The sequence below is a fragment of the Colobus angolensis genome, unplaced genomic scaffold (genome assembly GCF_000951035.1).
Source record: "Colobus angolensis palliatus isolate OR3802 unplaced genomic scaffold, Cang.pa_1.0 Scaffold120, whole genome shotgun sequence".
NCBI lineage: Eukaryota > Metazoa > Chordata > Mammalia > Primates > Cercopithecidae > Colobus > Colobus angolensis.
In genome coordinates, this window is record NW_012113142.1 from 860,517 (window position 1) to 876,887 (window position 16,371).

Here is a 16,371-nt window from a genome sequence, read left to right on the forward strand (position 1 = left end):
GGCCCAGATTTTCATTTTCTAATTTTGATTTCAGAAACTCTCTTATGCTTACTGGTGTTCTTTGGGTTTATCCTGCATGGAGTTTGTAGAGTTTCTTGAATTTTTAGGTTTATAGCTTTTATGAAATTTTGCCACTGTTTCTTCAAATACACCCTTTCCCCCTTTCTGGGAAATGTATGTTTGGTTGCTTAATTTTGTTTCATAGGTTGCTGAGGGTTTACTAACTTTTTCTTCAATCTTTCTCTCTGTCTATTTCTGTTTGGTTTGTTTCTGTGACTGTATCTTTAAATTCACTGATCTTTTTCTTTCGCCGTGTCTAATCTGTTGTTCAGCCAATCAAGTGAATTTTTTTCATTTCGCATATTTTAAGTTTCAGAATTCCATTTGATTCTTTATGTTTTCTGTTCCTGTCTGTATTGTATTCATATTTTTCTTTAAATCCTTGGACATGCTCGTAATGGATGTGCTAGTCTGCTTGTTCAATTATCTTTTGTCATTTCTGGTTCTGTTTTTATGAACTGATTTTTCCTCTGATGATCCTGCTGCTTTGCGTGTCTAGTAATTTTCTATTGAATTTTAGACATCATGAGCGTTAACTGGATTTTGTTGTCTTATTTAAGTTTGAGCAGGCAGTTAAGTTACTTGAAGATCAGCTTGATCATTCTGAGACTTCGTTTGTAGCTTTTTGGAGTGGATGTGGATAAGGCTTCAAGATTAGTTTAGCCCTCCACTCTGGTGTGACACTTCAGTGTCTTTACAAGTCCTTGCTCTTCAACAAGTGTGTCCTCTCTGACTGGATGCAGTTGGAAAGTCCTGCAGCCCTCAAACTGGGTTGGTTGGGGGTGGGGGGGTTGGTTTTTAGCTCAGACTTTCCTTTCTGTTCTTGCCTGGCCTTATGAGTTTCACCCTGTACATAGGCACTTGAGCTCTTGGCAACAGATCACCTCTCTGCAGATTTCTGTAGCTCTTTCTTAGTATATGTCCCTCCTTTTCAGTGGTCTGCCTTGCAAATTCCAATTGCTGCAGCCACCCAATCTTCTGATGTCTGTCCTTCAGTGGACAGGGAGACCATCACACTCTGCTTGGGTTTTTTTCTTCACTGTGATGCAATCCAGAGAGTTCTTCCTGCCAGGAAGGGTAACATAGGGCTTATCTCATTTGCTTCCCTTCCTTCAGGGAAGTCTTGTTCCACCAGTTGTCCAGGGTCTGTAAATAGTTGTTTCATTGACTTTGCCTAGTTTTCTAGTTGTTTATGACCAGAGGGCATGTTGAGTATCAGTAGATCTGTCACGGCCAGAAGCAAAGACTCCAAGTTCTTTTAATTTTGGCTTTTGGTTTTCATGGAAATGGCTGGAAAAAATAACTTAACAAAGATAAGTAGATTCAAAGCAAAGAAGCACATTATTGGCTATCTTTACAAAAATAGGATTCATATTTATGAAATCTAGGTATAGGTTGAGTGTCTTTTATTCAAAATGCTTGGGATCAGAGTGTTTTGGATTTGGGATTTTTGAATTAGGGAAACTCAACTTGTACTAATTATGAGACAGTATTTGTTGAAACTCATCTAGTCAATTTTCATTTTCTGTGATATTCTTCTTCTTCTTTTTTTTTGAGATGGAGTCTTGCTCTGTCGCCCAAGCTGGAGTGCGGTGGCACAGTCTCCGCTCACTGCAAGCTCCACCTCCCAGGTTCACACCATTCTCCTGCCTCAGCCTCCCAAGTAGCTGGGACTACAGGTGCTTGCCACCACACCAAGCTAATTTTTTTGTATTTTCAGTAGAGACGAGGTTTCACCATGTTAGCCAGGGTGGTCTCGATCTCCTGACCTCATGATCAGCCCACCTCAGCCTCCCAAAGTGCTGGGATTACAGGTGTGAGCCACCACGCCCAGCCTCTTTTTTGTTGTTTTTTTTTTAATAGCTTTTCAGAAGATTTTGCATTTCTTATATTAATTAACAAACTATTTGAAACTTCTTTTGGCAAATGTTTACTCAGATTTGAGTTGGTAAATAATAGTAGATAACATTTATTGAGTGTTAACTCTGTGTGTGGCAATTTTCTTAAGTTAATCCTCACAATAGCACCATGACATAGGCACAGTTACTATGCCCAATTTGTAGATGAAGAAACTAAGGCACAGAGGGGTTAAGTAACTTGTCCAAGATTGCACAGCCAGTAAATGAGAGAGCTGAGACTCAAACACATGCAGCCTGGCTCATACTGCAAACATTACACTACAATCCCTTTTGTGCGATATGAGGCATTGAGCCATTTTTGTAGAAGGTGCTGCCTTTGCCCGTCAGTATATAGATGATGGGAACATTTCCATATATTCACCTTTAGAATGCTGTCACTGTAGCATGAAATAGTTGTTTTCCTCAAAAAGCATTAAAGCACCACATATATTGCAACGACTTAGTATGTGTTTATTTTTTCAAAAATATCTGTCAAGCAGTGTATTACTGATATGATAGCCATTTACCATCACAAAACAGGGCAGGTAATTTGGATCACTTAGCTTGCCCTTTTTTTTTTTTTTCTTCCCTGTTTTGAGGACAGGGTCTCACCCTGTTGCCGAGGCTGGAGTGCAATGGCATGATCATAGTTCACTGCAGCCTCTAACTCCTGGGCTCAAGCAATCCTCCCACCTCAGCCTCCCTAGTAACTAGGACTATAGGTGTGTTCCCACCATGCCCAGCTACTTTTTTATTTTTTATTGTTAGAGATGGGATCTTGCTATGCTGCCCCAGCTGGTCTTGAACTGCTGGCCTCAAGTGATCCTCTCACCTCAGCCTCCTAAAGCACTGGGATTATAGGTACACACTGCCCCACCCGGCCAGGATCACTTCGCTTTTCTAAAGAAAATCGTATAGCTCATCTTTAAGCTTAAAACTCTTACATACTTTTGCCAAGAGAAAACCAACAAACCATTTTGTGGGTTGAAGTACTGCAGTTTTGGTTTGGTTTGGTTTGAGATGGAGTCATGCTCTGTCACCCAGGCTGGAGTGCAGTGGTGTGATCTCAGCTCACTGCAACCTCCACCTCCTGGGCTCAAGCAATTCTCCTGCCTCAGCCTCCCAAAAAGCTGGGACTACAGGTGTGCACCACCACACCCAGCTAATTTTTGTATTTTTTGTGGAGACAGAGTTTCACAATATTGGCCAGGCTGATCTCAAACTCCTGATCTAAGGTGATCTGTGTGCTTTGGCCTCCCAAAGTACTGGGATTACAGGCGTGCGCCATGGCATCCATCCCTGGCCACTTCTTGACAGGAGCAGAATTGCATCCAAATTCTAACCATTGGTTCATTTCATACATTGTATTTTCAGCTCTAGCATTTAGTTTGCTTCTTTTTGTGTATCTTTTTCTCCTCCTTGCACTCCTGTTTTCCTTAAAATCCTTGTGGGCAGCCTCCCTCTCCTTGATCTCTTTTCTCTTCCTGTTCTCCTTCTCCTTCCCTGGGACCACACTGGCTTCTCACTATGCCTTTGTCCTGTTCACAGCTACCACAGGAACTTTCACCGGTTGCTGCCTCTGCCTGGGGTGAATCCCTGTAGTGCCTCCCATTACCATCCCGATCTCCATCCCCACTCACTTCTTCAGAGAGGCCTTCCCTGTCCCCTTGTCCCTCCCCTTGTCTCTGGGACCCATTCCCCTCGCTCCCTGTGCCTCTCCTTTCCATGCTCGGCAGCGCAAATGCTCCACACTCACAGTGGAGCTGTGCTCCAGTCAACCCATCACAAGTTGAAAACATCACGAGTCGAAAATATATTTAATGCCCCTAACCTACCAGACATCGTAAGTTGAAAATACCCACGAGTCAAAAATGCATTTAGGCCGGACACGGTGGCTCATGGCTGTAATCCCAGCACTTCGGGAGGCCGAGGTGAGCAGATTGCTTGAGGCCAGGCGTTCAAGACCAGCCTGGGCAATGGAGTGTGAATCCCTGTCTAAACTAAAAATACAAAATTATCCTGGCATGGTGGTGTGCGCCTGTAATCTCAGATACTCAGGAGGCTGGGGCAGGAGAATCGCTTGAACCCAGGAGGCGGAGGATGCGGTGAGCCAAGATCGCACCGCTGCACTCCAGCCTGGGCGACACAGTGAGACTCCGTCTCAAGAAAAGAAAAAAAGAACTCCTTTTCCCGGTTTCTCCAGGAGCACTCTTCCACTCATCTGGTCTCCTGCCTTGTGTTTGTCATTTACATCCATGGCTTCTCTCTGCTACAAGGCTGAGCCCTTCCCAGAGCAGTTAGTTGGTTCAGTTGCTTAAGAAATATTTGTTAAATTAGTACTGAAAGAGATTTTCATTGGCCGCTGGTTAAGGAAACAGAAACTTTTTTTTTTTTTTTCTGAGACAAGGTCTCACTCTGTGCCCCAGCCTGGAGTGAGACCCTATCTAAAAAAAAAAAGTCATAGCTCTCTGCAACCTCCACCTCCCAAGCTCAAGTAATCCTCCTACCTCAGCTTCCCAAGGAGTGCACCACCATGCCCAGCTAAATTTTTTATTTTTTCTAGAGACAGGGTCTCACTTATGTTGCCCAGGCTGGCCTCAAAGTCGTGGGCTCAAACAATCTTCCCTCTTCAGCCTCCCAAAGTTCTGGGATTATAGGCGTGAGCCACTGTGCCCGGCCAGTAAGCAGAAATCGTACTGAGAATTTTTCATACTCATTTGCCTGGCCGCCTTCTTTCCTTCTTCCTTCCCTCCCTGGGTAAGATGCATCACCCCATACATTGCAGAGCGAGCTCCACCAGCCTCTGACTGGGATGGCTGGAATTAACGAGATAATGTTGCGTGCACTTAGGAAAAGGTGCTGAATATGTGCAGTATTGTTGTTTGTAATAATTATGTTCCTTGAGCCCTGTGTTGCATAACAAGCTATATAATACCTCCAAGATTGCTTTAGGAATTAAGTATCAGATGATTGTAAAACACTTTACAAGATTGTCGCGTTGGGTGGGTGGAGCTGGCAGGAAAGTGTGTTGAATCGGAGGAGGAGGCTGGGAAGACAGGGGTTACCGGATTTTGTGTGTTCCTGTTTTATGTATGGGTGTGTCCTCTTCGCCTCCTCCAGACAATTCCCTAATTGAGCTGCTAAGATCGGAGGCATCTGACGTTCGCATAAGACCTGACAATCCTTGTGTGGGGTTTAAATGGCATTGGAAATCATTAACGAGGCAAAAAGCTATGATTTCCGTAGATTAACACACAGGTTGGGTTTTGGCATGCCAAAATTCATCGTTTTGGTCTTTAGCCCAAACATGCTGCAGTCATTATATTGTCATGCAGTAATTAGCTGTTCCTTTAATACAAGTAATAAAAATTAAGCCTAAGAAGTTCTTTAGCAATGCCTCTTACATATCCCAAAACAGTATTCATATGCTGTAGGAATTTAGCCATTCAAATCTACTGTAGTAAAGTTTGGAGTTTAATTCACAGAGATGTTTGAACATTTAGCTGATCCTTTAGTCTGTGACCAGCTTTGCTACGTAGGCATTAACCTTTAATAGTGTCAGACTAAATATACATGCCATAGTGAACGATTATGAGATGGCCTGAATTTTCATTTACAGTATAAGGCTCTGAAAATTGGTGTAAAGGTCTGGCTCCTCCTCACTTGATAATGAGCGTGTCATTTTCATATGTCACTGGATTCCTTGCTTAACCGCATGGGAGAAGCTATTTTTTAATTCGAAGCAGATACAGTGGGATCCTGGCCTTTTGAAAAGAATGGACTGGAAATGTTGTTGACAGAACTTTTAGGGAGGGCAGGCAGTACACTAGCTTTGTTCTTTAAAGATATAATTTCCTGGCACTTGTGCTAGAAAGCCTACATGAGCAACTCTTAATATAATTTTATACGTGAGCAAAGGTTCCTCTCTTTACCTCCTTTTCCCTGACCTTTATATCAAGTGTAAATCGTGGTTTTGTAAAAGGAGGCTGTGAACAGGCTGTTCACTTTCTTGAGACCATTTGCCGAGCACAAGGCTGTGAAGGTAGGGAAGAGGGGCAGGCTGAGAAGGTGAAGGTATTCAGAGAAGTTACAGAATTTCTTTTTACACACAGCACCTGGAATGTTTTCAGTAATTCCGTTTTTTGTGTTATCACGACTCCTGCTTACAAAGAACCATCTACCCAAGATAGCTTTTTTTTTTTTTTTCCAAGACAGGATTTCGCTCTGTTGCCCAGGCTGGAGTGCAGTGGCTCGATCACAGCTCAGTGCAACCTCTACCTCAAGGGCTCAAGCGATTCTTCTGCCTTAGTCACCCTAGTAGCTGGGACTACAGGTGTGCGCCACCATGCTTGGCTAGTTTTTTGGTTTTGTGTTTTTGTTTTGTAGAGACAGGCTTTCACCATGTTGCCCTGACTGATCTCGAACTCCTGAGCTCGAACGATCCGGCCACCCTCGGCCTCCCAAAGTGCTGGGATTACAGGCATGAGCCACTGCAGCTGGCCTCCAGAATAGCTTTTGGAGTCAAATTTAACATAAATATTTTAATGCTGATTAAAATAATAATGAAAAGTCATGCGCCAGAAAGAGATGCAATTATAGACTGTGTATGCGTGCAGAGTAAGTGCCCAGCAGCCAAGGGTTCTGCATGATGGACTGTGTTACTGCGAAACCCCAGCACCCAGGGTCCGCTGACGTTGATCCCAACATATCCCAGTGCCTGCCTTTTGTAAACTCTGCCAAGATGCTGGCATCCCAGAGAGTCCCTGGCTCCCGCTGGATACGTAAACCAAGGCATGGTAGACCTGGCCCTCGATTCCAGGAACCTAGGGTGGTCTGAAAAATTAATGACTCTGGCATTTGAAAATTAAGTGAGCTCTTGAATATATACTCTTGTTGATCCGCTGGGCATGGTGTTTGGCATTCTTCGACTGGAGACTAAATCTCTGCAACCGTCTCTTAAGTGACGCTGGCGCCCATACCAGAAATACATTCAATAATCTTTCTAAGCCCTGTGGACCTGGGTATTCTTCCACTCTGACGGAGCCTGAGAATTCCAAAGGAAGTGTGCCCCCGGTACCCAGCAGGCGGAATATAATCGCCTCTTAGGCAGCAGAAGGAAAACTAAAAATCGCATTGATGCAGAAGAACATTAAGGTCTCTGCATCCTGTTGAATTCACAGTAAAGGCGAGAGCCGTGAGTTTGGACTGTCAATTCCAGGTCCTGTGACTTCTGACTTTGGATTAAAATCCAGTTTTCTGCAAGTGAATCTGATGGCAGATGTGACCTTGAATTGGCCGCAAGACCCCATCGCTGGCCTGGCTGCTGTTCGGCTCGTGCTGCCCTGCACTTTGTTATTGTCACGAGTGTGGTGGCCTCCGGGCCAGCTGGCCTCCGACAGGGCCGTGCTGGGTCACCAGCTGTGCCTCTGCAAGGGTCTCCAGCCTTGGGACCCGCAGCCACTAACCCCTGACTCTTCTGAACACCCTTCATTAGCGAAGGAGGATCGTGATGGAAAGTGATCATGTCGTGAAATGGGGTGGCTTCTTATAAAGCCTAAATGTTTCTTTCCTCTGCTTCACCAAGTGACCTTCCTTGTTGTAAAGAATGGTCCCTCAGGGCCGGGTGGGGTGGCTCACGCCCGTAATCCTTTGGGAGGCTGAGATGGGCAGATCCCTTGCGTCCAGGAGTTTGAGACCAGCCTAGGCAACATAGGAAGACCCTATCTTTACAAAAAATACAAAAATTAGCCCAGCATGCTGCTGCGCACCTGTAGTCCCAGCTACTTGGGAGGCTGAGGTGGGAGGATTGCTTGAGCCCAGGAGGCGGAGGCTGCAGTGAGCCATAATCATGCCACTGCACTCCAGCCTGGGAGACCCTGTCTCAAACAAAAAAGCATGATCACTTGAAGTTAACAGACTTAGGTGTGCATTCTCCATACCAGCCAACTAGCTGGGTGACCTCAGGTGAGTCACTCCTCTTCCCTGGGCTTTAGTTTCTGAGGCCTCTTTCTCAAGATTGTTGTAAGGCTCAAAAGACAAAATCTCCATAAAGTGTCCCATGAACTGTGTGGCGTTCTCAGGCATTAGGTGTTACTTCCAACCTCATAATCACTGGACCCTTAAACATGCCGGCACCTGTCGACGGACTTGTCCATCCTCCACATGCAACTCTGGGGATGTGATTGATCTCCGGGGCGCTTGCCTGGTGTATTTCTCTACTTATGTCATCAAAGAATAAAAATCATGAAAGTGTCACACCAGGCAGGAGTAATCGACAAATACCAGTGAATCTCATGGCTGTTCCCACCCGTTTTCACACCTCCAGGACCCTGGGCTGGGTCCATCCTTTGTAAAGCACTGGAGAATTCTCCCACCCAGCAAGGAGGCCGGCTGTGGGGCCATGACTGTGGCCTGTGGGGATCCCACTGGAGCTGACAGCCTGGGAGCCCGTCTCTGAGCCTGTGTACCGCCGTGGAGGGGGCCTTTTTGGGGGCAGAGTAGGGTGATGGCTGTTTTCCTGTTGTGCAGATCCCGTACCAGCTTTGGATCTCGGACAGCAACTCCAGCTCAAAGTGCAGCGCCTGCACGATATTGAAACAGAGAACCAGAAACTTAGGGAAACTCTGGAAGAATACAACAAGGAATTTGCTGAAGTGAAAAATCAAGGTTGGTGGAAAATGCGTTCTTTGCTTTGTCTTCTCTCTTCTTTTCTCTTCTTCTTCTTCTTTTTTTTTTTCTCTTCTTTTCTTTTTATTTTAATTGGCTTTTCCCATACTTTTGGGACTAGCTTCCTTGTAATATACACGTCATAAAGTCAGGGTGGGGCAGGAATCTGAGTGTTAGAGAGAGACGATAATCGTGCTGAGCTATTTTGAAGTAAAACTTTTCCTCTGCACAACAACTACGTAAGATTTTATTGCCCTCTGATGAGACCGATCAGGATTCTTTGAAAATTCTTCCTGTATCATTACGTGATTGGGTCTGCCTCTTGAAAGGCTGACGCATTGCCTCCAGGCGACACCTGTCAGAGAGCCAGCTCATGATCAAAGGGTCATACACAGTAAGTCATTTAATAATTGCCGCGGATACATTAAGGCTTCAGACACGTCTTAAAGGCTGCATGCTTAAGCGCCGCTGTTGCCTTGTCAGTATCGCCTATTCATTAGGAATTTAATGAAAGAAAACAACCTCTTGGTGTGTTTGCCCAGCCGTCAACAAGACAGAGAGGGCAAAGGTTCCCTGGCTTTTCCCATCAGGGAAGAACAAAGGAATCTGTCCTATACCTAAAATCCAAGGCACTCAGAATCCGGGAGCCTGTTGGCTTCCTTGGCTTGAAGGAAAACCACAGCCCCCCTCTGACAGCAGCAGGTTTTTCAGCCAGCTCCGAAAAGAGTAATTCGGCCTGTTTGTTTTTGTTTGGGAATGTGGGTAAGGAATTAAATTGAAAGGGGAGGCTGCCCATTCCCAGTGGCCTTCCATTGACTATTTGTAGAGACTGCAATAAAGAGTTAATTGGGGCCACGTGCGGTGGCTCACACCTGTAATCCCAGCACTCTGAGAGACCAAGGTGGGAGGATTGCTTGAGGCCAGAAGTTCGAGACCAGCCTGGGTAACCTAGCAATACCCTGTCTCTACGGAACATCAAAAATTAGCTGGGCATGGTAGTGTGCACCCGTGGTCCCAGTCACTCGAGAGGCTGAGGTGGGAGGATTGCCTGATCCCAGGAGGTCAAGCTTGCAGTGAGCCATGATTGTGACCCTGCACTCAGTCTGGGTGACAGAGCAAGTTCCAGTCTTTAACAACAACAGAAAAAGTGAATTGGCAAAGACTTCTAAAAGCGTCCTTTGGCTTTAAAAACACTGCAGACAGACCAGGGAAGAGGAATTGTCCGTGTGAATGATCCAGAAAGCATCTGTGATGATGTGTGAAGAGCCAGAGGTAGAGGCATGGGCTGCGAGGGCAGCAGTGCCCAGGGCCTCCGAGAACATCTCCCTGCAGTGTAGGTATGAGGGTACTCAAGCCCTCAGGCCAGCAGGGCTTCCTTGCTGAAATTTGGGGGCATGAGGTGACAGGCAGTTGGGGAAGCCAGACTGCACTCCTGTCTGGCTTTGCAGAGAGTGTGAGCCTTTAGGACCAGAAGGGAAAGCTCCTGTCCTGCTAGAAACTGAGGCGTTGGGCTTACTGAGCTGGAACTGCTGTGAGGGAAGGTATTACCTTCCCCTGTAGGAAGCATTTCTTGCCAGAATCACTCCAGTGTTGCAGTGAAAGGTAACCTGCAAATCTGCACATCGAGTTTTCATAGGTGCGCTACCCTAAAGGGGAGTATCCTGGGGTTTTTTTTCCCCTTCATTGTCCTCTGGCATCTAATTTTGATAGATCTACTCTCTGGTTTGTTTGGTGGGTGTTTTTTAATTAATTATTTATTTATTTATTTTAGATTCAGGGTCCCGCCCTGTCACCCAGGCAGGAGTGCAGTTGCATGATCATGCTCACTGCAACAACCTTGACCTCCTGAACTCAAGCAATCCTCCCGCTTCAGCCTCCCGAGTAGCTGGGACTACAGGCATGTGTACCACCGTGCCCAGCCTCTTTCTGGCTTATTTTATTTTTTTAAGTTTGCTTTTGTTTTGTGGGAGGGTGGTGCAGGTTGGGCCTGAAGGGCTGTGCAGGATTGTCCTTCCCTTTTCCTTATATCACCGGTGTGTCAATGACCAGCTTCCCAGTGGCCAGGGCTTTGCACAGAGGCTGACCAGGATCCAAGCTGGGTGTGGATGTTCTCTCCCCAAAGGTCTCATATGGTGGGCTTTTCACAATGAGTTATAGAGTCCAAGATTTAAGAACGGCTCCAGACCAGGTGTGGAGGCTCATGCCTATAATCCCAGCACTTAAGGAGACCAAGGTGGGCAGATCATTTGAGGTCATGAGTTCGAGACCAGCCTGGCCAACATGGCAAAACCCCATCTGTACTAAAAATACAGAAATTACAGGTGTGGTGGGGCATGCCTGTAATCCCAGCTACTCAGGAGACTGAGGCGGGAGAATCACTTGAACCTGGGAGGCAGAGGTTGCAGTGAGCTAAGATCACACCACTGTACTCCAGCCTGGGCAACAGAGCAAGACTCTATCTCTAAAAAAGAATGGTCCTGGAGACAGACAGACGGACCTGGTTTGAGTCCTTTTGTTGCCACCACCTAGCTATGTGACCTTGGGCAAATTATCTCACTTTGCTAAAAGCCTCTTTCTCCTGGGAGGCAATTCTCATACTTACCAGGTAGGGTTGGTGTGAGGTTAAGTATTATATACACACAGCATTTAGCTCTCAATAGTACCTGCTACTTATTCAGCAGTGTGGTTTTTGCCAGAAATTTACCCCCCTTTATTTGGATAACAAGTTTTCCCGAGCTCCAGAAAAATGTCATTTCCTCTCCTCCCCTTCCAAAAATAAAAGTGATCATAATTTGGGAAGGTGGGCGGTACACATCACTTCTTGTAATTATCACAGCAGTAGTATAAATGATTAAAAAGTTAGAGCAGGGGCCCGCACAATGGCTCATGCCTATCATCCCAGCACTTTGGGAGACCAAGGCGGGAGGATCTCTTGAGGCCAGGAGTTCAAGACCAGCCTGGACAACATAACAAGACCCTATCCCTTAAAAAAAAAAAAAAAAAAGATGGTGTGAGTACTTTGTGTGTTGCAGTAAAGAAATACCTTAGGCTGGGTAATTGATGAAGAAAAGAGGTTTATCTGGCTCATGGTTCTGCAGGCTGTACAAGCACGACACCAGCATCTGCCTGGCGTCTGGGGGTCCTCAGGAAGCTTTTACTCATGGCAGAAGGTGAAAGGGGAGCGAGCATGCCACAGGGCAAGAGAGGTGGGGGGGACCCCAGACTTCTTAACAATCAAATCTCAGTGATTGAGAGGCCACCAAGCCGTTCATGAGAGATTCGCCCCCATGACCCAGACACCTCCCACTTGGCCCCACCTCCAACATTGGAGATGAGATTTCAACCCGAGATTTAGGGGAGACAAACACCTAAACTATATCAGGCACATAATAAAAGTTAGAACAAAGAGGGAACTTCTGCCTCATGGGCCACAGCCCACCCACCCTGCAAAGATGAGTAAATGGAGGCCCCAGGTAATGCCAAGCCCTTCAGAGCCCTGTCTGTTACGCCGGCCCCTCCCCCCCGCACATGCCTGGGAGGCCTGCTGAGACACCCAGCGTCTGCCTGGGGTGCAGCCTGGGCCACAGGGCCAGCGGCTCTAGGGTAAAGTGGCCTCTCGATGAGGCTGGGCCGGTCCGTGAGCACTCACCTGGGGCCAGGGGACCTCATGAGGCAGAGACCTCATCAGGCACAGCACACTGACGAGCTCACACACTGTGACGTGTCATGAGGAGCCCCACTGGAACAAGTGTGAGGGTCCAAGTGCTGTACAGCCACTTCCGGCCGGTCCTTAAAGGCAAAAAAGGCCGGCTGTTGTGGCTCATGCCTATGATCTCAGCACTTGGGAGGCCGAGGTGGGCAGATCATTTGAGGTCAGGAGTTTGAGACCAGCCTGGCCAACATGGTGAAACCCCGTCTCTACTTTAAAAATACAAGAATTAGCCAGGTGTGATGGCACACACCTGTAATCCCAGCTATTCAGGAGACTGAGGCATGAGAATTGCATGAACCTGGGAGGCAGAGGTTGCGATGGGCCGAGATCACGCCACTGCACTCCAGCCTGGGCGACAGAGCGGGTCTCTGTCTCAATTTAAAAAAGGTAAAAATGCTGTATGTTTACATGAGAGTGTAGACCATTGACATAGCAGAGCAGTGTTGGCTTTTTCAGAGCTGACCTGTCTGGAGTCCATTCTAGAAGTGTCCAGCTCTTGCCTCACTTTGGCCTCATCCGTATGGCTTGAGAGAGACGTATCACCAACCACTGTGCACACAGAGCATCTCTTCCAGGCTCTGAACAGCCAAGCCAAAAGGCAGAAAGGTGCCCAGTCCCCTCCCTGTGCCCCGATGTGATCGTCGGTGGAATCCCACGTCTCTGAAGACAGCACTCTGGGTCCCACCTCATGAAAAAGGCCAACCTCTTCTCTTACCAAAAGAGCCTTTAACACAAAAATTAGCCAGGCATGGTGGTGTGTCCCTGTAATCACAGCTACTCAGGAGGCTGAGGCAGGAGGATTGCTTGAACCCAGGAAGCAGAGGTTACAGTGAGCGGAGATCGCGCCACTGCACTCCAGCCTGGGCCACTGAGCGAGACTCTGCCTCAAAAAAAAAAAAAAAAAAGCCTTTCGCTTCTGTGCACTAAGCCGCGTGGGTGTTAATCACCCAGGTAATGTGCTTTTGCCCTGGCCAGCGCGTGTCTGTGCAGCTCAGAGAGCAAGAATGGCTGTTGAGTTACACACCTGGCAGGTGCACTTGCTGCACCAGAGGGAGCTCCATTGCCACAAACCCTGTCTGGCCCTCCCCCAGCTCTGCCCGGCCTCGGCTCCTTCATTCATTCATGCCATAGTGCTTTCCTGAGCACGCATCTGTGCCGGTGCTGGGCGCACAAGGAAAATGAGTCTCGCCTGCTAAGAGGTGGATCTGTAGCAGCGGGCAGCCATTCCTAAGAGCTCCCCTCTCCAGGGGACTGGGGCCACAGTGCTTCTCCACAAAGCATCCAGCATGCAGAGTGGCATAGGCGTGTCTGGAGGAGGGCACAGGTGGAGCGGCCCTGCCCCAGAGCCACCCACACACAAAGCATCCAGCATGCAGAGTGGCATAGGCGTGTCTGGAGGAGGGCGCAGGTGGAGCGGTCCTGCCCCAGAGCCACCCACACAGGTCTGTTCCATTCATCAAGTCCGCTTTGATGTTCCCTATTTGGGCAGTTGAGGCGATGTCTGTGAACTTGCAGTTGGTGGTACGGGAGCCACTCACCAGAGCCGCCTGGGCCTGGGCTTTCCCGAGACAGCCCTGCCTTCCAAGGGGCCCCTTGCTGCCCCACATCACTGGCGCTCACACCCCACTCTAGGACTTCTCCGGGCCACATGCCAATCACCAGAGCATCTTCCCCCAGGCTACAGCACCCTCTGCTCTGCACACACAGCCCCCAACTACCAGAGTGGAGGGCGCTCCAGGCTAGGTCCTTTCCAACCCAGTCCCTTCCATGCTTTCTCCACCGAGCACTGTGCGTTTCTTGTCACTTGTGAACCAGCAGAGCTGCAGGGCCAGGCCGGCTGGCTTGCTTGCTTGCTTGCTTGCTTGCTTGCTTGCTTGCTTGCTTGCTTCCTTCCTTCCTTCCTTCCTTCCTTCCTTCCTTTTCTGTCTCCCTCTCTTTCTTTCTCTCTCTCTTTCTCTCTCTCTTTCTCTCTCTCTCTCTCTCTCTCTCTCTCTCTCTCTCTCTCTGTCTCACTCACTCACCCTCACTCTGTCAACCAGACTGGAGTGCAGTGGCACAATTATAGCTCACTGCATCCTCAGACTCCTGGGTTCAAGACATCCTCCCACCTCAGCCTCCTGAGTCCCTAAGCTGGGCGCGGGTGTGCGCCACCACATCCAGCTAATTCTTGCCCTTTTTGTAGAGGCGAGGCTCGCCATGTTTCTAGGGTTGGCATCAAACTCCTGGGCTCAAGGGATCCTCTCATCGCAGCCTCCCGAAGTTCTGGGATTACAGATGTGAGCCACTGTGCTTGGCCTGTAGACTTTCTTTCTTTTTTTTTTTTTTTTAATTTATTTGTAATTTGTGTGGGTACATGGTAGGTGTATATATTTATAGGGTACATGAGATGTTTGATACAGGCATGCAATGTGAAACATCACGTCATAGAGAATGGGGTACCGTAGACTTTCTTGACTCTACTTCGATTGCTTCTTCCAAAATGCACATGCCATTATGAACTTTTTTTTTTTCCTGAGAAAATACTTAAACCCACCTAAAACTTTATTAATCATCCCTCAGTTACAGGACTAATTTAAGACTCATCAATAAGATGATATGATATTTTACCATTGATTTCCATCCCCCCTCCCCCCGCTTTTTTTCTTTGACTGGTACTAGAGAAACCAAAGCTCTTCTTTTCAGCGAAATCCATTGATCCTCCTCAGCCTAAACGTTTAAAGTTCAATTTAACATTTAGGGAGTAAAAAGTCTCCAAAGGGACTCGTAACCATTGATTTTGTGTCAGAGTTGAAGAGCTAAGGTTTAAAACATGCCGATCCTACCAGGTTATGAGAGACTTGTACCTACAGCCATATAGAATTGTGTGCTTCTCTTACTGTAGGTTTTTTTTTTTTTCTTTTCTGCAGAGGTTACGATAAAAGCACTTAAAGAGAAAATCCGAGAATATGAACAGACACTGAAGAACCAAGCCGAAACCATAGCTCTTGAGAAGGAACAGAAGTTACAGAATGACTTTGCAGAAAAAGAGAGGTGAGCATGGCTTACAGGCACACACAGACCGACAGAGCATTTGCCCCTGAACTTCACATCACAAGACACGTTGATAAATGGTCTGCGAAATAAGCCCAGGCTGTAACCCCAAATCCATAAAGGCTGTGAGCAAAATGTTTCAAAAATTATATTCTGGCCAGGCGCACTGGCTCACACCTTTAATCTCAGCACTTTGGGAGGCCGAGGTGGGTGGATCATGAGGTAAGGAGTTCGAGACCAGCCTGACCAACATAGTGAAACCCCGTCTTTACTAAAAAATACAAAAAAAAATACAATTAGCTGGGTGTGGTGGCATGCATTTGTAATTGCAGCTACTTAGGAGGCTGAGGCAGGACACTCGCTTGAACCCAGGAGGCAGAGGTTGCAGTGAGCCACGATCACACCACGGCACTCCAGCCTGGGCAACAGAGTGAGACTCCATCTCAAAAAAAAAAAAAGATATTCTACATTTGTGAGGTTTCTGTGAGCAAAATGCATCTGCCTTTCCCAATCGGTGGATGGTGTCAGGCAGCCAGTGAGCCCGAGGGTATCCAAGCCATGCAGGGGCAGAGGTGAAGCTCAGGGCATGAGTCGCTAGCAAGGTGGCACCCAGCAGCTGCACCTGGGCTGAGACCAGAGAGGAAAGCCCATTCCCAGTGTGTGGCCTCTGGGGACAAGCCCTGGGCTAGTGCTAAACTCTTTCTGCCTCCTCAATCAAATTGATATTTAATATTACATGCACACACACACTCTCTGATGTGATATTTAATATTACACACGCGCACACACACAATCTCAGTGGGTTTTTTGGTATTGCTTCTCATTACCTTAATATCAGGAAGTTACTATCAGTAAAATATGTTAATGCCCTATGTAACTGATGTGAGTTTTATTTTTTTTTTTTTTTTTTTTATTTTTTTTTTTTTTTGAGACGGAGTCTCGCTCTGTCGCCCAGGCTGGAGTGCAGTGGCCGGATCTCAGCTCACTGCAAGCTCCGCCTCCCGG

General features: G+C 47.2%; 1 protein-coding gene across 1 annotated transcript in view; it reads left to right on the plus strand.

Moving 5' to 3' along the window:
* Positions 1 to 16,371, plus strand: part of CUX1 (cut-like homeobox 1) — a 376,408-nt gene that overhangs the window by 183,706 nt on the left and 176,331 nt on the right. Inside the window, exons 5-6 of the mRNA XM_011929952.1 lie at positions 8,487 to 8,624; positions 15,243 to 15,366. Coding sequence (XP_011785342.1) covers positions 8,487 to 8,624; positions 15,243 to 15,366 — 262 coding nt within the window. The remainder of the gene's footprint in view (positions 1 to 8,486; positions 8,625 to 15,242; positions 15,367 to 16,371) is intronic.